At 41.0% G+C, this 25,554-nt stretch overlaps 1 protein-coding gene across 1 annotated transcript; it reads left to right on the top strand.

The window, feature by feature from the left end:
* Nucleotides 1-4,483: 4,483 nt before the first annotated feature.
* Nucleotides 4,484-25,354, top strand: nucks1a (nuclear casein kinase and cyclin-dependent kinase substrate 1a). Its single transcript, XM_034083536.2, has 8 exons — nt 4,484-4,781; nt 8,910-8,956; nt 9,211-9,301; nt 13,085-13,131; nt 13,206-13,364; nt 16,371-16,520; nt 21,220-21,372; nt 22,474-25,354. Exons 1-8 carry the CDS (start codon nt 4,765-4,767, stop codon nt 22,749-22,751), a joined length of 942 nt encoding a protein of 313 aa, XP_033939427.1. The 5' UTR covers nt 4,484-4,764; the 3' UTR covers nt 22,752-25,354.
* The last annotated feature ends 200 nt before the right edge of the window (nt 25,355-25,554 follow it).

Genomic DNA, 25,554 nt, shown 5'->3' with positions numbered 1-25,554 from the left:
TATCAGTATGTAGTTTCTCTACTTTAAAGAGTCCTCTCCTGCTGATGTTCAGGTGTATATCAGTATGTAGTGTCTCTACTTTAAAGAGTCCTCTCCTGCTGATGTTCAGGTGTATATCAGTATGTAGTGTCTCTACTTTAAAGGGTCCTCTCCTGCTGATGTTCAGGTGTATATCAGTATGTAGTGTCTGTACTTTAAAGAGTCCTCTCCTGCTGATGTTCAGGTGTGTATCAGTATGTAGTGTCTCTACTTTAAAGAGTCCTCTCCTGCTGATGTTCAGGTGTATATCAGTATGTAGTTTCTCTACTTTAAAGAGTCCTCTCCTTCTGATGTTCAGGTGTATATCAGTATGTAGTGTCTCTACTTTAAAGAGTCCTCTCCTGCTGATGTTCAGGTGTATATCAGTATGTAGTTTCTCTACTTTAAAGAGTCCTCTCCTGCTGATGTTCAGGTGTATATCAGTATGTAGTGTCTCTACTTTAAAGAGTCCTCTCCTGCTGATGTTCAGGTGTATATCAGTATGTAGTGTCTCTACTTTAAAGAGTCCTCTCGTGCTGATGTTCAGGTGTATATCAGTATGTAGTGTCTCTACTTTAAAGAGTCCTCTCCTGCTGATGTTCAGGTGTATATCAGTATGTAGTGTCTCTCCTTTAAAGAGTCCTCTCCTGCTGATGTTCAGGTGTATATCAGTATGTAGTGTCTCTACTTTAAAGAGTCCTCTCCTGCTGATGTTCAGGTGTATATCAGTATGTAGTGTCTGTACTTTAAAGAGTCCTCTCCTGCTGATGTTCAGGTGTGTATCAGTATGTAGTGTCTCTACTTTAAAGAGTCCTCTCCTGCTGATGTTCAGGTGTATATCAGTATGTAGTTTCTCTACTTTAAAGAGTCCTCTCCTGCTGATGTTCAGGTGTATATCAGTATGTAGTTTCTCTACTTTAAAGAGTCCTCTCCTGCTGATGTTCAGGTGTATATCAGTATGTAGTGTCTCTACTTTAAAGAGTCCTCTCCTGCTGATGTTCAGGTGTATATCAGTATGTAGTGTCTCTACTTTAAAGAGTCCTCTCGTGCTGATGTTCAGGTGTATATCAGTATGTAGTGTCTCTACTTTAAAGAGTCCTCTCCTGCTGATGTTCAGGTGTATATCAGTATGTAGTGTCTCTCCTTTAAAGAGTCCTCTCCTGCTGATGTTCAGGTGTATATCAGTATGTAGTGTCTCTACTTTAAAGAGTCCTCTCGTGCTGATGTTCAGGTGTATATCAGTATGTAGTGTCTCTACTTTAAAGAGTCCTCTCCTGCTGATGTTCAGGTGTATATCAGTATGTAGTTTCTCTACTTTAAAGAGTCCTCTCCTGTTGATGTTCAGGTGTATATCAGTATGTAGTGTCTCTACTTTAAAGAGTGCTCTCCTGCTGATGTTCAGGTGTATATCAGTATGTAGTGTCTCTACTTTAAAGAGTCCTCAAAGACCATATCAAATAAAACACACTACAGGGAAGGGAAAACCCCCAAAAGCATAATGTGGCCTCTGTGGTCCTGAACATGTATCCCCCAGTCCATTCAGATTTGTGAATAAATAGCATCCATATGAACATGGCGTACTTCCTGCTTTGAGTCTGGTGTCCTACTTAAAGAGGATTTGAGTTTGGAGGAAATGTATAAAGGTGCTGCATGTTCATCAGGCGGGTGGAAGGATGCGCCGAGGTCTGGACCACCATGAAAGGGTACACACTCCCGCCACCATGTAACAGCTAGCGTGTTGGAAACATTACTGTGTCACCGAGTCTGGGAAGAAAAAGTGCATCCTTAAGTCTAATCCGCTCACATCTGCAGCGTATGGACTCCACTGAATTAGTACTGTGTGCAATGACTCCTTCTGTAACAGAAAAAGAATACATTGTCGCAGTAATAATTCTGTCTGGATGGATAGGGTTGGAATTTCCTCCAGCATCGGTGTGTGAGTGTGTGTTAGCTTCCCTAGAGAAAGTGCTACTGCTCTGCACGAATGAAGTGAATGACACGTTGTGTGTAAAAGCGCGTTGAGGTCGAAAAAGACCTGATAAAGCGTTATTATTATTAATTATAAGTACAGTAAATGTATCATTTGTGACGAATATTTAAATAGTTTTGATACTCCAAGGCAAGGCAAGTTTATTTATAGAGCACTTTTCAACGCAAGGCAATTCAAAGTGCTTTACAAAAAAGAAAAAAAAAAATGAAAGACATTAAGCATTAAAAAAGAAAAGCTAATCAAATAAACATTAAGGAAAAATACATGGATACAAGTTACAGTGCAGTCTAAAATATAAATAGTTCAATTAAACATTACAAGAAAAAGTACATGGATAAAAGTTACAGTGCAGTTTAAGATATGAATAAAAATGTAAACACATCTAGCAGTGTAAGGTCATGTATGCACTGAAATGCATCTGTCATGTCTTTCAGATGTGAAATGTTTGATTATCCAAATCATAAAACATTTGCCCAAATAATTGCTTATTATAATAAAATCCTCAAATATGCTTTGTACTCTTAAACTGGCAATACATCATACTGAAATCCCTCTGTATTACAATTTCTTAAGAAACGTGTGTATTTATCGCATCAAAGATAAAAGATAACGCATGCACATTATCTCAAAGCCAGACACGTGTTTTGCTCCTACTTGTATCCTTCATAGCCTTGAGTAAGTGTGCAGTCATACCCTCATTCTTTATTGATGCTGTTTTTCTGACAGCCTTGAATCTTCGAGACATAAACAACCAGCTTTATCAAAGACAGGACACACGTCTTCAGTTATTTCACTCTTATTTAAGTGAAAATCTCATTTGAAAACCACAAAATAAATAAGGGATTAATACACAGAGGTCTAAAGTAACTAGATTGTCTCGAGTACTTCTGCCCCACTACAATTCAGAGGTAAATGGTGTACTTCTACTCCACCTTTAGTTACTTCACAGATGTGGATGAATGATGTGAAATCTAATCGAGTGTTAAATCAGACGTTAGTTCCACCTGGAGTAAATCCACCAGCTACCCTGCAGTCTACAAAGCCATTACAATGATCTCTTTTTCAAGGGAGACCTGAATATAATGTATCTGTAATAAATATATGGCAACAATATGTGAGTCATAGTTACTATTCCTGTCTTTTTAAATCCACTTCTCATGCTCTACTAATGTAAGGCTATACATGATTGTCCTAATATTAAACGATCATCCTAACAATGGACTTTAAACATCCAATTTTAAAAGCTTTCTGGTTTCAAGAAAAATGTTCCATAAAATGTCAATTCTAGTTATTACACAAACTCCAGTTTACCCTTTAGTTCTCCGCTCCCTGCGTTAACCCATGCAGGCCGGGAACAGAGTTTATACTGAATAGATGCTGACATGCAGTTGATCTGGATTTTAATGGGCGAGTTTATAGATCTGAAAGTGGTATAAGCAGTTTATGTAATGATTTGAGGGACTTTTGCAGGAATCCTTTCTGCATCTGACATCGGGGAGTTTCATGGCATAACAGCAGTGTCTGCAGTGCAGATTAAAGTAGAAAGATAGGCTAACATTTTATTTAAAAAGGCAAGCACACATGAATCAAATACAAATAAAAACACATGAACAATAATGGAAATGTTCCTAAGTACAAAATAAGATAAGGCAAGTTTATGTATACAGCACCTTTCAACACAAGGAAATTTCATAGTGCTTTTTTTTATTGATCACATGTTTTGATGTTGTTGTTGTTACAGTAACAGCAGCATTTTAAGACAAGGAATTGCACATCATTTGAAAATAGAAATAGCACAACAAAAATAGAAATATAAAACATACACATCTCAGAATAGAAAATAAAACTGAACTAAAAAGTCAAATATAGGCTACAAGTTGACTGAAAGATCCACATCTGTACAGTAGATTATCTGAAAAAAATGAAGGGCTAACGAAATGTAAAAGTAAGATCTTATTTACATGTGTGCTTCCCTTCTTGCGTGTGCAGCCTTTTAAAAGATGAATAACAGGCCTGATTTTGTCAAATGTAACACAGTATACCTGTAATGCTATTGCCACTGGTGTGTAGCTCACCTCCTGCTGCAGCAGTCTAGGAAGGCTAGTCTCAGTATGAGCAAGAAAACTGTCAATCATACCCTTAAAATATCTTATATTACATTATATATACATTATGTTTGAGCACGTTGTAACCCACACTTGCAATGTTGCTTTATGGTATTTAGTGACCCACTGAATTCACTGTTTGCATCCAACCTGAGGGCCTCTTTTTGTTTTCTTAAGAGTGCTAACGCAACCGAGCTTGCTAAGGGAGGCGGGGAACTGAATGCTAAAGGAGTTATAACGTGCAGCTCGATCAACCAATAGGAAAGAACCTCGTCGTTCAAACCAGCCAATCAGAGGAGCGGAATGCCGCGCTGCTCCTCTCAGAGACCAGAAGAGGGCTTGGCTTGTCTTCGAAGACCCTCCCCTTCGAGGCCGAGGGTTTGGTTGCACATAGGCTGCAGTTTCAGTTTGTTTTATTCACCATTTTGAGTAGCTGAAGGCACACAAAAAATAAGAATATTAGCGTTTGGAGGACACATCGGTGCAGTACTTTTATTTTTACGCGCTCGCTCGCACGGTGGAGTTGTGCTCCAACCTCGGGGTTTTTTTTTTGCAGAGCGGGAATCTATATTTCTTTTTTTCCCTTCTCCCCCTGTGTGCTTCTTCCCCCTTTTTTCTTACATCCTTTAACCTCTACAGTATTCCTGCAAAATGTCAAGACCAGTGAGGTAAGGTGTGCCAATTCCGTCCCGTGCTGTGGGAATGCTGTGCAGAAAACATGCACGTCTCCACACGGCGCTGTGTGTCTTTTATGAAGCTGGGAATAGTGTTTATTTCATGACAAAATTATGGGAATGTGCGTGTGTGTTGCTTCCCTTCTTGTGTGTGTGTGTGTGCACCCTCTTTCTAACATGGATCCCATCGCTGTGGCCATGCTGTGTGTCGTGTCTATCAGGCTTTTTAAAAACCAGCCCATCATGTGTGCATTGTTTCCCTGCTTATGTAGGCCATGGTGTGATTTAACCAGTTTAAAGGCTCCACTTGTGCATATATTTCCCCTCTCTTGGCTGAGAATGAGAATATGGCTACCCATTCATCCAGGGCAGGCTCTAGAACCGCTAACACCCCCCACCAAAAGGGGGGAAAAACCGACCGGGGAAGGTGGCGTTTGGCCTCGGGATTTGATCTTGTTGCCGCGCAGAATAGGCATGTCGAGGCTGTAGTCTGGTTATATCGCATTTGCATTGAATCACGTACATGTCTACCTATTCACACCGATAAAACGTGCAGTATTGGAGGATAAAATGTCGCTATTGGAGGAATAACGGAGGTATTTGAGTGTTAGCAGTAAATTAACCCTGCTGGCTGAAGTCAGAAGAAGGCGGAGAAACTACAAAAAGTCACCACACCCCCAACCCCCCAATGCATGACTCCCCCACGGTGATTATAGCACATGAGGTTACATTACAAAGGTTATTTAACTTGATTAGAATAGTGTTGGATGCCTTTAGGTCTAATTTAAAGTTAGCCCACGAAATCTCGCGGGTTTTCAAGACATCTGAATGAGTCATTTGAAAGGGAACCGTTACTCAGGACTGTTTCTGTAAACGCAAATGAGGTTTGATTAACAGATTAATTAAGTAAGAAAAAACATTAACAAAGTCTTAAATGCATATATATGATTCTGTATAGTCCATATTATTTGATATCTCAAACACACAAACCATTACCATTCTTGGTAAACCTGTTTCTGCATATTTATTTTAAATAATGTCCTTTTTTAATTGTGTTATTTCAACAGCCCCACATTAAAACTAAATAATGCACTCCATACATTACAAAGTCTTAAAGGTGATGTGTTAAACATGAGGTGTTTAATTAATTAAACAGAAATTAATTTGTATTTTTACTTGATTAGGGTTGTAGATGCTGTTAAGGTGTAATTTAAAGTTAGTCCACAAAATGCAGTCATTTGAAAGGGAATCTGTACTTTCTTAAAACAGGAATTAGGTTTGATTAAAAGATTAATTTAAAAAAAAAAAAAGGTCCTAAATGCCCATATATATATATATATATATATATATATATATATATATATATATATTTATTTTTTTAGACCTCAATTTAGAGACTAAAGCAAGTATACTTGGATATCTCAAACACATCAACAAAATACTCCAGAGTCTCGTGGTGTGCATTTACTTAGTTGTTAGTTATTCCATTGAGTAATATGCATATTCAAGTTAGTGTGTGTCTTGGAATACCTGTTCTGTTTGTCTATCTGTTTTTAATAGTGTTGCATCTGCAGCCCCACATTCAAATACAGATCTGGAAAAAATGAAGAGACCACTCAACATTTTTCTTAAATCTCAATCCCTACATGTACTGTAGCTTTTCCTTTCCTGTGTCTGTTGAATTGCAACAGAGATATATTAGTAGTCAGTAGTTTATAGAATAAAATAATTTATAAAAATAAATGTTAATATTACTAAAGTTTAAAACCTAGTTTACAGTAGGTCCATGACATTTCACAGGTGTTCAAGGCATCTGAATGTTTCATTGGAAAAGCAGTCTGTAAATTACGGATGTTTCTTTAAGCGGAGACAACGTTTGATTATTGGATTGCTGTAAATACAAAATAGTTTTTTTGTATATTTATCTTAATTTTATACTATCTTAATTGTTGTTGCATCTGCAGCCTATCAATTAAAAACCTTGATCCCCTCATACAAAGTCATAAAAACACACATCTACTTATTTTACTTAGATTTTGCCTACTTTGGCTTACTTCTATTTTAGTTTGAGGTTATTTAGGAAATCAATGGTGGTTGAACTAATTATCTCCACAAATATGAAATACATTTAAACACACATCATCTGCTGCATAGAAATACTTCTTCACACACGTTTACAGTAAGCCAGGTTCGACAACTCAACGTCTCTTCTCCATACAATCTCATTCTAGCAAATGTTCTATTGGCCAATATATTGTTGTTAAATCAACACTTATACTTATTCTCGGTTAATCGTCTCCCCAGCACAACACTTGAATAACCCACATTTTTATTTAACCATTAGTGTCCGACGCGTTCTAGCTTTAACGTCAGGGGCTATCCCTTTTGACCGATGACCAGTCGTTTTTACATCCTGGAATGACCCGTTAACTAGATTTTCTAGACCTTTCTGCTCGCTTTGAAAAACCCTTTGAGTTAGTCCAAACAAAACTACATCAATACAGAAGGCTGTAGCTTTATAAAGTGTTATCTTTAAAATAACTTAATGGGAGACCTGACTACATTGGTGCTCCACAGAATGGAGAAAGAACAGGGACCACCATTTTGTCCTTTTTTCAATTCGATCCTGAGCTATCCCGTGGCTCCTCTTCACTTTTCTCCGCTGTGTCGTTTATCTCTGCCGCTTTTCAAACACTACCTCCCGACATAAAGGAGTCGTCATCATTATTGGTAATTCATCAAGTGCCCAAAAAGCCGCAACATTGGTCGATTAGCTGCCCCCGCGGAGACGATGCAAAGTAACATAACATACCCCTAAAAAATCGATGAATGAAAAGAGTTGCCAACTATTTTGATAATCAATTTTGATGGACTTGATTAGTTGTTGCCGCCTTGCTCAGTGTACAGATTATCGAGAGCAATTAAATTAGGTAAACATTGAAATATAGTCCATATATAACAATTACCGAACCATAACTTCCTACAGCTTCTCAATTGTAAATATTTTTTAGCAGAAACAGCTTAACGAACTCTACCTATGTGACTTTACTATTTCTATACCAGGCAATTAATGGTTATCAGACAAAAGACCACCTAGGACGTAGATACATTTCCACATCACGCGTTTTATCAGCTTCCACCGTTTGGTATCTTTCTTTATTGGAGCCAATTGGAAACATGGCGTGTTTCCTTCTGATGTGAAAGAAAATGTGTGTAAAACTGCCACTGCCTATCACACATGTCTGGGGCTTACACTGTGGTCGATGTGTGTTTGCTGTAACCAAAGTAGTTCTGACAGTTACCCGTACTCCCTTCCCACCACACACACACACACACACACACACACACACACACACACACACACACACTCCAGCATAATGTGGATGGGACATACAGTAATGTAACCAAACCATTCAACTTGTAGATTTTTTTTATCACATTTTACCCGGTTTTCTTTGGTTTGTGCGCCCAGTGTTGTAAAGCACCTAAACTTGTTATACGCCGGTATTCACGGGTATTGTCAAGCATTGAGCAACCAGTCCTGCCAACAATAATGTAGTGGTGCGGCGATAACTTCATTTTGTAGGACGATCTTGAAGTGAGCATTGCAACGATTCCCTCAGTAAAAAGCTTCCATTGGATTTCCGTATTTTGCAGAAAATAAGCCGTGTTGCAAACAATCGTTAAAACCACTTCGTGATTTTAATTGCCAGAATTAAAAAGCTAATGATTGGCTATAATCAAACGCCATGAATACATAAAATATAGATATATATACATGCACAAATTGGATGATGGCGGGTTCATCTGTGGCTTTAACCTCCCCCGACGCAGCTTCTCCAGGTGTGTGTCACCTGAGCTAAAGTTGCTACTGTCACCCGAGGCTTCCTGCGTATATACTTTGCTAAATTAGCCTCGGAAACTAGCAGTATCCAGTTCACCGCCCGCAGCTTTGTGGCTTCTCAGAGAGCATTGTAAAATCCACACATGCACTCACAGCTGACTTGTTGCCGATGACTTGCTCATATTGATCATCTTTTTGCATCTGCAGCCGTGTCTAGAAGCAGACGTGACTTTGTCCCGTGTGAATGAAACGTAACACAATGTGTCATCTCTCCGCAGGAACAGGAAAGTGGTGAACTACTCACAATTCAACGAGTCTGATGCAGGTAAGAGATGTGTTTCAATAGATGTTATATCCATGGACTATATGTTGTAATTCAATGCAGTTATATATAGTGTGAGAGATTAGTGGATAAACTGTGTGTGTGCTCTCGGCTAATACGGCACCGTAACCCAGTTTCCATCCTATTGAGAGTCCGATAAAGAAAAGCCAACAGTAGTAATGTATAACTTGTGTGTGTGGTGAACAGCTAACATGTCCTTGTATGTGAAGGCCTGTAACCGTGTCCTTTCTGTGTAGATGAGGAGTATGGGGAGAACAAGCCCAAGAAGGTGCGTGCCCCCCCACGTGAGCCCAAGCACAAACGCGTAAAGAACTCACAGGATGACAGGTGAGCATCGCTGTAGATCGTGATCTGTAAACATGCAACACATCAACATATATCTAGGAACCCTGTGACATGCACCGGGTTTAACTTTAAGACACAAAGACCTCGGTAAAGAAGAGCAGAATTTAGCCTTAGCGTCTTCTGTAGCGTGGACATAGAGGCCCTGTTATGCTTTTCGGGTTGTTGTGCATCTAAATGATCTGCGAAGGCTAAAACCCCAAAGTAATGACATTACTATGTAACACTCGGCTTCTATTGGCTAGCGTTCAAACACATTTGACATTTAAAAGGGGCGGGACATCTCTAAGCGGTTGACTAATCACAATAGAGCCGGCCAGCTAATAAAATAAGATAAGAGGCACTTTATTGATCCCAATGTGGGAGATGTTTGCGTTGCAGACATTTCACATAAGTAGAAATAAACAAGACTGGAATTTAAACATCTCAAAGCAGAATTAAAAAGCAAACCTATCAGAGCAAACTTGGCTCTGGTTTCAGACAGAGGGTGAAAAGATGTGGCGCATCACAGGTAGGGTTGCCAGAAACTGACCATGATCAAAATCGATTATTCGGCAGCCCTGGCGAATAATAATCGATTATTCGACCGACCCCCCCCCCCACCGCGGGAGAGGGAAGAAAAAAAATCCGTTTTCTTTGCTGTAACATGTTTAACAGTACAAACAACAAACAAGCATGTCATCAAAAAATCAACAACCTCTTTGGCGTGCTTCGCACTCAAATGCGAACGCATTGTTGAGGTTGAGCTGTGATAGACCAACGTCTTTTCGCAGAGCTTGCATTTAACTTCCTTTGAACTTGTAAGTTCGAAGTAGTTCCACGAGGAACTCTTTTTACCTGCTGCTTTGTCGCACGCTTCCTCCAAGTTTACAGTAAAACAAACTGGTGGTGTGACCAATGACCATTTACAATTATTAATACTATTACTATTATTAGCATATATATATTTATATATATTTTGGTTGAAACTAAGCCAGAAAAAAAAAAAAAACATAAATAATGAAAAAAAAAAAAAATCGATTTTTAAAAATAATATTCGATCATGGAGACTGTAGCGAATATTCGAATAATCGAATAATCGCTGGCATCCCTAATCACAGGTAGGGTTGGGAAGCGAAATCGATGAGAACCGATAAGAAAATGCCGGGTACCCATACCAAATACACACTTTCGGTTCTGCTTAACGGGTCCTAAACGCGGTGGACCCTATGGGTAGACCCTGTATTCCACCGGGTCCGTCTGCGCTGCGGTGACCCGGTGGAATACATGGCGGACTGTCCATCTGTGTGTTCTGGAGAATCACAGAACGGCCGGTCGTCAGCGGGCCGGTGCCAGCCGTCAGCGTACCGAGCCGGCCGGCACCGCCCTTAATTTGTTTTACCGGCATCATGTAAGTTGCGCTGACAGGCGACAAAGGTCCACAGTTGCCCCGCAGCGAGGCTCCCCCGCCCTCCCGTAGACAGTTCACGAGCTCAGTCACTTCATAACACCAAGGATGGGTCGCGGTAAACGCTCTGAAGTGAGGCTCCACTACACTAAGAAAGAAAAAGACAAGGCAGAGTGTAAAGCCTGTTAGTAGCTGGCCACAGGCAGAGCTCAGTTAAAATAAAGCACAGCTATTGTGTAATACCTTTGTATTGCATGTATATTTTTTATTTATTAAAATTTCAGTTAAAGCTTAAAAGAATAAAGATATTTTTGTTATCTAAACGTTTGACCTCTTTCTTTTACATTTTTGGAATCGAAACGGGGAATCGATAGATTTCAAACGATACCCATCCCTAATCACTGGCGGTATGAGAGAAGTGATGCAACGTGCACAACAGGATGCCTTTAGACGCCATGATAACGTTTGGCGTGTGCAGTAAGGGTGGAAGGAAGTCTTCATGAGGTCAAGAGGAGAGGGCGGTTGATCTAATGCATGTTTAGCGAGGCAGGCAGCCAGGTGGCGAGAGCCGTTTCAGGCAGAGAGATATTGGATGTTGATCTGCAGAGAGAAAGAAACTCCGCTGGAGGAAACTGGGAGCAGGGCTGCGTCCGATCCATCGTGGATGCAGCTCGTTGCGTTACAGCTTTCTGAAATCGTATCGACCGAGGTCAGTTCACTTTAGCCGAGCAGGGGTGACATGCGTTTCCAGTTCAGCCTCAAACTCTGAGATGTAGCTAAACTGCCGTGTCCTGCGGCCGCTGCACTTGTGTCTGTGCTTTCGACCAGAGAGAAACATCCCCTGCGCTCAGCTGTGTGTGCTGTAACCTCTACCTCTCTGTAATCAGTACCGTACTTTTCGGACTATAAAGCGCACCGTCATATGAGCCGCAGCAGTTAAATTGTCCGTCTGTCTTGCTCTCGTTCTGTCTCTCGGTTCCACTTTTACTTTGGCGCGCGACCTGTCTCGCTCTTTTCCGGCCTCCAGCTTTTCCTGCTGGAGCCGCCTCTTAAAGGTGGCGGGCGTGGACCGGTCCTAGAGCCCGTAGAGTTAAAGGTGGTTCATTGTACCTGTACAATCCATAGATGTAGGAGGTTCCCTAGTGGCCGTTAGCTGCACAAAAAAAATGGGGAAAAAGTCGCGGCTTATAGTCCGAAAAGTACGGTAACTAATTCATCCTTAAAATGTGTAGCCTTTCCTCCACTACAACACGCAGCAAACGGCTCCATTTGAGGGCATTAATTCAATTAGGCTAGAAGTGTTTCAGTATCTCACAGTTCAAAGTAGGGCTGCTCGATTATGGCAGAAATCATAATCTCGATTATTTGGGTCAATAATTGATATCGGGGGGGGGGGGGGAGACCTTTCCTTATCTCCCTAAGACATTGTCCATTACTTTTTTTGTCTCCTCGTGTAACTTGCAGTACCGTTATTTCCCTGGTATTTATTTTTACTGACTGTTAACACGAAGAAGCATCCGTATTTTTATGTAACTTTCAGTTATTGGTCTTTGTATTTCATGACATTTCTACCCCCCCCCCCTTTATTTTTTATTGTTACTTTTTGAGTGATGTCTTGTTTATGATGGGATCATAGCCCTGAGGGGTGGGAGGGGTGGGGTAACTATTTAATTTTCCTACAGACCATCTTCTATACCTGTAAAAAAGCCAATAAAAAGATTTAAACGATTATCCATTTACTTTGAAAACATCAATTTATTGGAGGAAAAAAAGTAATAATAATCGTTTTATTTTGATTACGTTGTTTTCGTAATCGTTGAAAGCCATAATTGCGATTAAAATACGATTAATTGAGCAGCCCTAATTCAAATAGCCTTCAACAATCCAACTTTATTTATATAGCACTTTAAAAACCTCCGGACCAAAGTGCTGTACAGAAAGCTCACACAACATAATATAAATACAAGATACAAACACAATTGAATTCTGTTGACTGGACTTTCGATACCACACGTTTGGAATTCCCTGCATGTGTTAGCCTGCCTGGTAATGAACCCGTTTCTGATTTACTGTCGCTCCGGTTGAAGCCGCTCGTGTCCCGCTCTAATGCTGGAAATAGAAGCCCTTACAGAACAGCAGAGCACTGTTGTATCGATTCTGTTGCAATTAAAGTCCTTCCTTCTGACTCTCGGCCTGCATGACCTGAGCAGCTGCTTCCCGGATGCTACATGCTAGCTTAGAGTTAGCATGAGTCTCGGGTAGCTTCACCTCGAAACGGCAACTCTGCAGAGGTCTGCTCTGATTGGTTCCCGGTCCAGATGCTTCCCTGGCTCGTTTGAGTGTTTTAACTGCGGTTGACATTTCTCGTGTCTTTTTTCCAGCGAGGAGTCTGACGAGAAAGTCCCTAAACCCAAAACTGACTCAGCAGGTAAGTCAGTTTATTTATTTTTTGATTTGAGATGAGTAGTAAACGCCCGGCTCACTGACTTCTCTCTGCTGCAGATGACTTTGGCAGCAACGAGGAAGACAACGAATTCGCAGAGGAGGAAGGGTCGGATGAGGACGGAGGAAGTGACTATGAAGAAAAAAAAGGCAAAAAGGGAAAGAAAGCGAAGGTGGAGAAGCCCGCCAAGAGAGGGCCGAAGAGGAAACGGCCTGCAGGTAACGTCCCGTTCCTCTGCGTATCCACCTGAGCATCCTTACAGCTGTACGTCTACATCAACATGTGTCCCCTCTTCTTCATGTCTCTTCTACATCAGCATGTGTCCCCTCTTCTTCATGTCTCTTCTACATCAACATGTGTCCCCTCTTCTTCATGTCTCTTCTACATCAACATGTGTCCCCTCTTCTTCATGTCTCTTCTACATCAACATGTGTCCCCTCTTCTTCATGTCTCTTCTACATCAACATGTGTCCCCTCTCCTCCATGTCTCTTCTACATCAACATGTGTCCCCTCTTCTTCATGTCTCTTCTACATCAGCATGTGTCCCCTCTTCTTCATGTCTCTTCTACATCAGCATGTGTCCCCTCTTCTTCATGTCTCTTCTACATCAACATGTGTCCCCTCTTCTCCATGTCTCTTCTACATCAACATGTGTCCCCTCTTCTGCATGTCTCTTCTACATCAGCATGTGTCCCCTCTTCTTCATGTCTCTTCTACATCAGCATGTGTCCCCTCTTCTTCATGTCTCTTCTACATCAACATGTGTCCCCTCTTCTCCATGTCTCTTCTACATCAACATGTGTCCCCTCTTCTCCATGTCTCTTCTACATCAGCATGTGTCCCCTCTGTGGAAAGAGACTCTGAAAGTTTCAGGAACAAAGATTTTCTCTCTTTTTGATCCATTTCTATAAAAACCTGTCTGAAAATGAGCTGATCAGATTTTGGCCACTTGATGATGTCATAACGATGTGTTGTCTTGTGTAGCCATTAGCCAATCAGCAACAAGGTACCCCCCCCCCCCCTTATCACCTGAATCTCCTCTAGAGCACCATTGAGTTCTTTGTAACCAAATCTCTCAGAGGGGCGTGGGGAGGGGCTCCTTATTTTCATCTACAGTAACAGACATTGGCCGTTTCTCAATCGCGAAGGATGCTGGCTTGGTAGTCGCGTACTTCCAAGTCACTTCCTTCAGAAACGAAGCAAGTATGCTTCCAAGCCACGGCTTCGGAAAACAAAGAAGAATGGAACAGGCTAACAAGTGTGCCACTCTCTCTAACGGTTTCAAAATAAACTACCGAAAATAAATACCTCACGATGTCTATCTAATTATGAACTTGCTTTACTTTCACGGAACACATTTTTGTTGATAACAAATGTAACATATTTACCAACACATGTTCTACGCCACTACACACTTACATTTAAATGTGTGCTGCGTCGGCTCAGCCATTCTCCGCAAGGGTTTTTGAAATTGGTCCGTGCGCAAAGCATTGTGGGGATTTTAAAGACGCGAAGTCTACCCATGACGTGCAGCCTCGAAATTTCCCCCAAACCAAGGACGCGGCCTCGGTGGAATTCCAAGTATGCTGGAGATTGGAACAGTCCTTCGGCGGCACTCGATGACGTAGCATCCTTGAAATATTGGCTTGGAAGCCAGTATCCTCGAGATTGAGAAACGGCCAGAGAATCAGCACTTTGGAAACAGGGCTGAAACAGAGGGGATTATGGGTAATGCTGTTTTGTGTTTAGAGCCAAACACTTCAGAGACATGTTCTGTGTATATCTCAGACCTGTAATATATTGATAGGACCGTGGCTAATAAATAAAATAAGTCAAAACTTTGTGGAGGCGTTGGTTTATTTTGCAGCCCGGTGATATGTATTCTGGCTCTGGACTTTGTGAAGGCCGGAAAGGGAGTAAGGTGTGGAATGGATGCCATGGATACTGATCTTTTGAGTATCTGAGAAATACTGTATTCCTCCCACATCCACAGCTGATTGATCGGCAAGTCTGTTCCGTTCTGCTTTGATTTAATACTCAGTGGAAGTCATGGCTAATAAGGCTGATCAATCGAAAAGGCATCGACACTTTGGCATCTTTTGTGGTCAGTCGGGGTGATGGTTCAAACAGTCTTTTTATTAATATACATCTACGATCTGCTCCCCTGTCGGTGTTGGAATGATTTAAAGATGCATTCCAGAAAAGCAGCTAAAGTTGAACGGGTGGGAACTAGATGTCAAAAGTAGATCGTACTTTACTCCGGATGTGTCGTTAGTGTGAATTTAAAATCCGTGAAAAGTCCATGTAGGAAGTCTGATATGTGAGCAGGCGCAGACAGAAAATCACCCAGTAACACGTTTGACATTTGAGCACAAATGTCAAATATCTCCAGCTGTTTTAAAGTGAGAATCTGCTGCTTCTCCATCATTACGTCAGTATTTATCTGAGCAGCGTTTTGATATGGTTGGTATCCTACAGTGATGCTCGACTATGGCAAAAATCATAATCTCGATTATTTGGGTCAATAATTATTAAAAACGATTATCCATTTACTTTGAAAACATCAATTTATCGGGGGAAATGTGAACAGTGTGTTTTCAACAGTTGATTACTTTAAGAGAACTTTAAGAATAATTCAACTGAAAAACCAGTTAAAAAAATTATTTAAAATAAATAATCGTTATTATGTTTTCATAATCGTTGCAAGCCAAAATCGTAATTGCGACTAAAATACGATTACTTGAGCAGCCCTAATGGAAAGTAATCAGGTTACTTTTATATTGTAATACTCAGATTACAGGTGACATTTTTAAAGTAACCCTGAATTTAGCCCTGTATATCGAGTAGGGATGCCAGCGATTATTCGAATATTCGCTACAGTCTCCATAATCGAATTATATTTTTAAAAATCGATTTGATTTATATATGTATTTTATTATTATTTATGTTTTTTGTTTGTTTTTTTTTGGCTTAGTTTCAACCAAAATATATATAAATATATATATGCTAGTAATAGTATTAATAATTGTAAATGGTCATTGGTCACACCACCAGTTTGTTTAACTGTAAACTCGAATAATCGATTATTATTCGCCAGGGCTGCCGAATAATCGATTTTGATCATGGTCAGTTTCTGGCAACCCTAATATCGAGTCCTCTCCGTTCGCTGCCGGTCTCGTTCTGTTGTGAGTTTATTTTGAACGTGTGTGTGTTCTTTGCGTAGATGACAGTGACGATGAGAAGGAAGTGAGTCGGAAGCGTACCGTGCGCCAGGCGGCCTCCAAGGCGGTGTCCAAACAGCGGGAGATCATTCTGGGAGACGCAGGCAGCGAGGACGAGGAGAAGGAGGACCAGGAGGAGGCCTACAACGACCGTATGTACCCTGCTGTTAACACTGATGCCCCCAACTGTCACACCAGACCAGTGTGTGTTTACTGTTGGGCATGTAGCATAAGAAGTTGCGGTAACACTTTAGATTAAGGTACACTTATTCACATCAACTAGTTGTTAATTAACATGCATATTAGAGCCAAACTACTATCTTATTAGTGCATGTATTCTGAGTTAGAAAATACCACGTTTTAAGTTACTTTGACACGATTAACACTCGTAGTTTCACGTCTTGTTACATAAGAACAGGCCATATTGGTTTGGTGTTATTATGGGAGAATGACTATTGTTGTGGTTCTGCTGCCGTTAGTGCTGCGTACCTGGACTCACATTCAGGTTCAGGTCCGGACTCAAGTCCAGAGGTTCAGGTTCAGGTCCGGACTTATAAGTCCGGACCTGAACCCATGGCTTGTGTCAAGTTGCGTGAGTAACTAAAGTGAACTTATTGTGAGCTAATTATCAATTGAAAATTAACTCATAATCAACTCAACTTCAAACTCGTGAGGTTTATTGTGCTCCCTTCCAACTTGTGTCTACATTTCTCTACAAAGTACAAATGTGCCACTTAGTCTACAAATGACTTATGACAGCAACTACAGTGAACTACTACAAAGTTCAAACATTTATTTCATTTACCAAACTAAAGTAACCAAACAGTCCCTGAGCTGACTGAGCCTAAATCCCTAAAACGTTGCTGAAAGGTAGAGTGTAGAGTAGACTATACGCATTACACTGTTACACACCTACTATACAGTATAGGCTACACTGTAGTGGCTGTACAGTCAGAGTGTACTGTACTGTCTGTGCACCATGTATTTTCTACAACTCTACAATACATACTGTTAGAAATTAAAATCAATGTTGATATGGCGTAATTTTGAATTAAAAACACTAATTTAAATCACTTTTATTCTGAAAAAACCGAAAGTGCACACTATTAACTTAAAACTTTTATTCTGAAAATTCTTCACTTCCGGTTAGCATTAGCATGTGGCGAAATGCTACGTCTTCAAACCGTGAATCGAAGGTGAAATGACATGTGATGTTGTACACTGAGCACACTGGGATTAGCACTCATTTATTGACACTGAATAACGTTTATCAGGGAATGTTTAAATAACCACAGACACCAGAATATACGTAAGTGCTCGTTTTTTTGCGAGTCCAAGTACCGGTTCCCGACGTTCCGGTTTTAACCGGACTTGAACCGAAACTTTTTACAAGTCCAGTACCGGTTCGGCGTACCGGTACGCAGCACTAGCTGCCGTATTAGCTTATTACGACCAAAGCTCAACAACGTCCTTACTTACAATAAATAAACTAAGTAGAGGGTTATTGAGGAAAAACTCTTAGCTAATGGCCTAGTACTTGTAGAACAAGACATTAATAAGTGTTTTATAAGGACTAATAAAAAGTAGCGATGCGTGATATTGGTTTTTTGAAACCGATAACTTCCTGCTTCTCAAGACCAATACCGATAATAATATAATATATATATATTAAATGTACCTGTAGTTTAAAAAAGAGACGAGTAGTGAGCAAATGACATGAGCATTACTACTATGAACAAAGCAAAGCCAAGAACAGTTCTGACTTCAAAGTGACCATATTTATTTTCCCAAATAAAGTTCTTGCCTTTTTCAAAAGCCTCGTGGATAGGTGAAAGCCCCGGTGCCTTTGCAGCTGGCTTTGGATTCGCCGCTAGTTTAGCAGCGCAGGCGTCTTCGTACGCTGTTAACACACCATCGTAGCCATGGCGATGTTTCAGGCGACTCATCAGGTTGGAAGTATTATAGCTCGTTGCCTTTTTCCCTCCTCGTGGAACTTCTGCATCTGTAAATACAAATAGCAAGCGAACTATCTAACTCTGAAGCTTTGAAATAGTCCCATACTACCGACGACATGTTTGTTTCCTGTCCTGGCTTCACGGCCGCACGCCGTTTACGTCACAGCCAGGCACGAGTTAGGGAGCGCTGGCTTGGTGAAGAACTCCCCTCTTCCTAAACCACTAACACCACAGCACTGGCAACACGGGAGGAGCCGAGTGAAAAACAAGCGCCCCTCATCCCAATCCACCCACACCGCAGGATCTCTTTCTTTCTTTTACCCAAAGAATATATTGTATATTATCGGGGCTGTTAATACTTTGATCGGGATGACGTCATAATTATCGTGCACCACTCGTGTTTACTGTAGCAACCAGAACCACATGTGGTTCATGTCGGCAGATTCACACAGACATTAAAGAGGCCATGTTGTGCTTTTCCCTTCACTGAAGTGTCTTCCAGGTTTTTGTGCATGTCAATCTGCAAAGACTAAAATCCCAAATGTACTTCCAGAGGGACTTTCTCTCCCGAACACTTTTTATTCTTTCTGTGTTTTAAAGACGCTACAAGGCCGTATGTCCCCCTGCTGTTAACACTGACACGCCGGACTGTCACACTCTAGCCCAGCAGTGTGTGTTTCTTAGGAACCAAAACTAAGATGTACAATAGCTGCCAACTAACTATTGGGATGGGTTAAAAGCAGAGAACACGTCTCACTGTGCTCTGAATGTGAGACCGTTAACGAGGGTTTCATCGAACATGTACTTAATGTTGTCAGATTCATTTATATATTCAGTTTAATATGTAATATTCCATCTCTCGCATACTTATGTGTATATAATAACTTGCTTTATATCTTGTTGTTGTATATTTTCTACTTTCTTGTTTGTTTCTAGTCTTTGAATGTGTAGTGTACAGTGACTTGTCTGTTTATGCTGCTGCAACACAAACATTTCCCAAAGTGGGATCAATAAAGTTCTTATCTCTCTCTAAAGAGGCCCTATAATGCAGTGTGCTTTCTAGGTCTATGTGCTTCCAGAGGGACTTTCTCTCCCGAACACTTTTTATTCCTCGTGTTTTTAAAGAGGCTCTGTTTTCTTCCGTTAAAGCCCTTTGCGACTCGGCTTGTGCCACCAATAAAGTGTATCGTTATTATTTCTAAAACGGTGTGAGGAAAGCTCTTAAAGCAACAGCTCCATGGCATCACTTTCTCTACTCAATTTGAAATGGATCTTGACCAGCGTTTCCGCCAGGGCGCCGTCGTTTGACGCCCTTATTCAGCGCGGGGCGCCCTGAGCGCGAGCCGAGGGCGTCCAGAAAATATTGATAATTTGAGAGAAGATCGAGAGTTTTTAGCGCTTGAAATGACGAAAAGGGACAAGGACAAGGACATCCCTCAAAGGAGTCTGGTGGGATTCTTTTCGGAGTATTGAAGATCGTTTCCCGACATCGAAGGCACCTGCTACAGGACAACACGGAACGTGCGCGATTTGGACGCATGAGCGGGGGGGTTTTAGTGCAGCACGCGCGTGAGCTGTGGAAACATGAAGAGACGTTCGGGAGCCGAAACTGCCGGCGCTTTAAGAGAGCCGAGCCAAATGATCCGGCTCACTAACGTAAAAAGACGGTATCTATAAGGGACGGCCCCCCCCCCCCTCGCTCTCGGGGTGGACGCCGTCGCAGCCCTGGTCTGGCGGAAGCACTGATCTTGACGCTGAACAAACTCAAATTATTTGAACGAATTATTATTGGAAATGGTCAAAGCTTCAGTTTCACTACGGTTTAGAAATGTTTATGGCTATTTTACTTTCATCCTTCGGTTACTATCACGGCCCTACACACGGCGGCGTGCGTTAACGCTTCTGCCCATTCACTTTGAATGGGGTGACGTCACGATTCGCCGCACTGCATTGTGGGAGCAAAGCGTAGCTTCCCTCGCGGTGCTCGCTGCAAAAGTAGAGCAATGTTCTACTTTTGACGCTCCGACGGAGCCAATCGAATCATATGCCAGTACAAGCTCTAGCCCAGGGGTGTCAAACTCAAGGCCCGGGGGCCACATTCGGCCCGCGACTTCATTTTCTGCGGCCCCACAAGAGCTTGCAAAGAATATAATATGTTTATTATACGGTTACATGCTACAGAAGCACGTTGCCCATAAACTACATGTCCCACAATGCATCTCAAATATGACTTTTTTCTCAGAATTTGCATTTTTTCATAGAATTCCTTTTTCTCAGAATTAGATTTTTATTTCAAAATGTCACTTCTATTTATTTTTTCTCCAGAATTTGGCTTTTCTTTTTAAATCATTGTGAGACACACCCACTGAAAAGACTTGCAATTATTTGCCCTAGACTTCTGCTTTCAGACGTAGTTGATTATGAAGTTATTACCCTATCCGATGATAATCCAATGCAGAGGCAATGATGTAATATAATACATTATTTTATATATTCAATATTTATATATGTATTTTTATATAGTTACAACCGGCCCTTTGAGTGCAACCATAATGCTGATGTGGCCGTGATGAAATTGAATTTGACACCCCTGCTCTATCCAATCAAACCGCGTGCTTGTGTGTCTGGGGCGGGAGATTCATGTGATTGGTTGTTGGTCGAGTTTCAGACGTTTTAAGACTGCAAGTGTGAATATGCACATTGAATTGATCTCGTTGCCACCCTTATTTATTTATTTATGTTTTTACTGCGGAGAGTTTTTATGGCGTTGTACTTTGTATGATGGCACAAAGATCTATTCGACCATGTGCTATTTGCTGTGATGGTTCAACAATGGTACGGAGCTAAACCGCACATGGAGAACACATCCTTACGACGTGAACATTTCTTTGTGCAGCTGACGAGTCTGGCAGCGACGAGGACTTCACGGTGGAGGACGACGATGACAGCGATTACGGTCGCTCCAAGAAGAAGGGCAAGAAGGTGATCCGAAGGGGAAGGCCGGAGAAGAAGGAGAAGAAGAGCCCCAAACCCCGACTAAAGGCCACAGGTGAGAGGACTGCGTTGCTAAGGGGTCCGTTAGCTTATGGCGATAAGCAGTGATTCTGAGTCATGGCCTCCAGCAACACAAGAGGGAGCTTTAGAAAGACGCAGTGAAGGGTTATTTTAACTTCAGTCAGAATAATCTTTTGTCAACATTTTTTATATTCTCATTTCCACATTTGTATCTATGGTTATATTATGCTGCCACTCAAACGTCTTTATTAGATGTTTGAGTTGTTGAATGCTCTCAATGGATTTCAAACCTCAACACTTTGTTGTACTCAAAGACTCGTCACAGGAATTACAGTTCACACAATCATTGAGCTTTTTAATGTTTTTCTAGTTCTCTACCTGTGTTAGTAATTCTTGTTTTACCTTTATGTATGCACCAAGTCAAATTCCTACCTGGTAATAAACCTGTTCTGATTCTCATCTATCTATCCATCTCTCTATCTATTTATCCATCTCTCTATCTATCTATCCATCTATCTATCTAACCATCTCTCTATCTATCTAACCATCTCTCTATCTATTTATCCATCTCTCTATCTATCCATCTATCTATCTATCCATCTCTCTATCTATCCATCTATCTATCTATCCATCTCTCTATCTATCCATCTATCTATCCATCTATCTATCTATTTATCCATCTCTCTATCTATCTATTTATCCATCTCTCTATCTATCCATCTCTCTATCTCCATTATCTCTATCTATCCATCTATCTATCTATCCATCCATCTCTAACTATCCATCTCTCTAACTATCCATCTCTCTATCTCTATTATCTCTAACTATCCATCTCTCTCTCTATCTATCCATCTCTCTATCTCCATTATCTCTATCTATCCATCTATCCATCCATCTCTCTAACTATCCATCTCTCTAACTATCCATCTCTCTAATATCCATCTCTCTATCTCTATTATCTCCATCTATCCATCTCTCTCTCTATCTATCCATCTCTCTATCTCTAACTAACTATCCATCTCTCTATCTCCATTATCTCTATCTATCCATCTCTCTCTCTATCTATCCATCTCTCTATCTATCCATCTCTCTATCTCCAACTAACTATCTGTCTGTCTATCTGACTATCTAACAGTGACCCCCAGCCCGATGAAAGGAAAGGGGAAGGGGCGTCCCAGCACCAAGACCGTGGAGAAGAGCTCACCCAAAGAGGAGGAAGAGGAGGAGCCCGAGAGCCCCCTGGAGGAGGAAGAGGAGGAGGAAGAGGAAAAGAAGGAGAAGAAGGAGGAGAAGAAGGCCGCCGTGAAGAAGGAGACTTCCCCCGCCCCCAAGAAGACGAAGGAGGCCGAGGAGGAGGAAGACGAAGAGGAAGAGGACGGCTCAGAAGAGGAGGCGCCTTCCGGAGAAGACTAGACGAAGATGGTACCCCCCCCACCCCAAAAAACCTCCCCGCCAACCTGAAGCCCATCGTCTCTTTCTCCGTCTCTTCTCAAAGTTTTGTTGCTCTGCGTTTAGAGGTTGTTTTATTTTGACTTTTTTCTTTCTCTCCTGGTGGCCTGGCTCAACGGTTTGGACTTCTTTCGTGTGCTTTTTAATTTGTTTTGCTTCTCCCCCCCGCCCCCCTATTCTATCTAAGACATTGTGCTCATGTGATCATCCGCTGTGTGAAAGGAGTCACAACCTTCATGACTCTCTCTCCCCCCTCCCCCGAGCGAGCATCCGTCCTGATTGTGAAACAGATCCATTCGCTTGTTGTTAGTTCTTTTTTTCTCGCTCACTGATACCTGCGATTACTGAGCGTATTGTCACACAGCTTCTCAGCATCAGCTACTAAAGCGCTGTATTTACAAAGCTTAAGTCGACACACGCCGAGCCGGAAAGCCTTCTATTTGGTACTTGTGTGCTTTTTAAAACCAGGAGCATGTTTTAAGTTTGGTTTTAAAACCTATTTTTAATTTCAATTTTTTTTTTTTTTTTTTTTTATATAAACGTCTCCCTTCTTCTTTTCTCTTGGTGACCTTTATTTGTTGCGTGGCTGCTGCTCCATCATTTTCACCGCGTTATCTTAGACCGGCGGAGTGTTTTACTTCACACACCGTGACATGTTTCAAGCCAGCATGTGAGTTAGTGTTTTAAGTACTCGATGAAATGCTTCTTTGGGGGGGGGGGGGGGGGCTTCCTGTTCAGCTGCCAATGTTAAACGGTTGCTGTTGTTCTATGTTTGGCTTTCTAACGATGCAGCTCTTTACGTGCAGAAACCCCGCCCCCCATTAACCCCTGCATGGCTACAGCAGCTTCTCAACATTTCAGCCCCTTGTGCCAGGCACCCCCTTTTTATTTTTCATGAAATGCAAGAAGAGATGTTTGGTTTTATTTAGTTTTTTGTTTTTGAGAGATCAAAAAAATGAATGTTTTTTCTCCTGTTGTTCTAATTCTCTATTCAGATTTTTTTTTTGTAATGTTTGTTTTTTAAGAAAAGAAATAAAATGTATCTTGATTTTAAAGAAAAAAAGTCGACCCTATCCAATCTGTTGTGAACGGCCTTCCCTTTATTTCCTCCTGTATTCTCACTCGGCTTACTGTTTGTATCCTTGTGTTTTTCAGGGCATTTGTTTGCCCCCGTTACTTCACATGCGGATACATTTTTTACAGTACTAAGGCTCGGAAAAGATTTAAATAAAGGTGGCAGCTCGGTCTTTATCCAGCACTCGTTTGTCTATATTAATGCCTTAATTTCCACTGAGTTCACTTTCAGTACTTTATCATTGAAGAATGTAATCTGTCCTTAAATCTGAGGTCTTTGCTACAAGCGGTGAGTTAGTCTTAAAACCATTTTTAACCATCAAAAGCCATCTTGGAACTAGTGACGCGGAGATCAGATGCAGCATTTCTACTGCTTTGTTCCGATATGAAGTGGTTTGATCCCAAAGCGACAACAAATATGTAGATAAGAAATCTGCTATGTACGGGAGAGGCCACGTGTGACTTTCTTTTAAAGATCTGAACTGAAAAGTGATTTTATTATATATTTTTTCACTTTTGTGATTAAAGTCTGAATTCTGAGAAAACAGTTGAAATCCTGAGATAAAAGTGAGAATTCTGAGAAAACAGTCAGAATTTTTAGATTAAAGACAGAATTATAAAAAAAATCGGAATTAAAAAAAAAATTGAATTCTTAAATTAAAGTCGAAATTCTGAGAAAAAAACGGAATTTTTAGATTAAAGTCAGAATTTAACGGAAAAAAAATCGGAATCCTTAAATTTAAAGTCGGAATTCTGAGATTTTAGAATTCCTAATTTTCTCAGAACCAACTTTTCTTTTGGTCAGATATAAAAAATGACATGTGACCATATTCCTCTCCCCTGATATAACAATATTGGGGACACATGTATTATTCGTCTCCCGTCACGAAATAGTTTAGATTAGTCTCAAGGCTGCTCTTGATTCAGTCCTGCACTCGAACCTAGTCATTGGTTCAGAAGCACATACAATTATTTAATACCTGTCCTCAGCAGGTTAGTGTGTTTTCTACGTGGACGTCCTGAATGGGCACCGATCCTTAACGTCCATTTGTGATGATTGGATATACAAAAGCGTGTTTATACGAACCTAAACCCTTGAGGATCAGAAACTGTCCTGTAGTTCACAGCGCGGAGGTTTTCTCCATCACCCCTCAGGAGGCACACGGCATAAGGCTGTGAATTTCTCCTCTGTCACCCATTCTCAGATTTCTTCTGTTCTCTTTTTGATGTTTCTTTTCTATCTACCTGTCGTTGTGCTGGCTGGCAAGTTTAATGCAAGCCAGGTCGTGATTCCTACAGGAGCCCATGTTGAGGAGCTTTGGTCTGTGGAGAGGGAACGCTGAACTCTTGAATCTTTTGCATGTTGTGGAAAAAGTGTAAGATGATGATGCTGGTAATGGCAATTGTGTGGTCTTTCAAAAAAACTAAAAAGAAACGACTATGTTGATAATGTTTTGGTTTCCCAGCTTCAAATAAAGGCAACCTACTTTTTATATGGATTTAAATACTTGTTTTGTGAAGTTGAGATCTGTGAAATGTGGCTCTGGTATATATTGATCTGCACTACTCATTGAATGCCACTCTGTGGTGCTGTGTGCAAAGGTCTTCTGAAGTGACCGCTCACATACACTTTGTACAGTTTACCACACTGAAGAACCTGATTGGTGGAAATAATGTCATAAAGGTTGAAAAC

The sequence above is a fragment of the Pseudochaenichthys georgianus genome, chromosome 5 (assembly GCF_902827115.2).
Source record: "Pseudochaenichthys georgianus chromosome 5, fPseGeo1.2, whole genome shotgun sequence".
Lineage (NCBI taxonomy): Eukaryota > Metazoa > Chordata > Actinopteri > Perciformes > Channichthyidae > Pseudochaenichthys > Pseudochaenichthys georgianus.
The sequence above is the reverse complement of the archived record's forward strand: the minus strand, read 5'-3'. Positions and strand labels throughout refer to the sequence as shown.

What these genes read in the sequence shown, in the direction of transcription:
- nucks1a (XM_034083536.2), top strand. An exon ending in AAGAACTCACAGGATGACAG is followed by an intron (nt 9,302 to 13,084) that starts GTGAGCATCGCT and finishes TCTTTTTTCCAG; the next exon opens with CGAGGAGTCTGACGAGAAAG. An exon ending in GAAGAGGAAACGGCCTGCAG is followed by an intron (nt 13,365 to 16,370) that starts GTAACGTCCCGT and finishes TTCTTTGCGTAG; the next exon opens with ATGACAGTGACGATGAGAAG.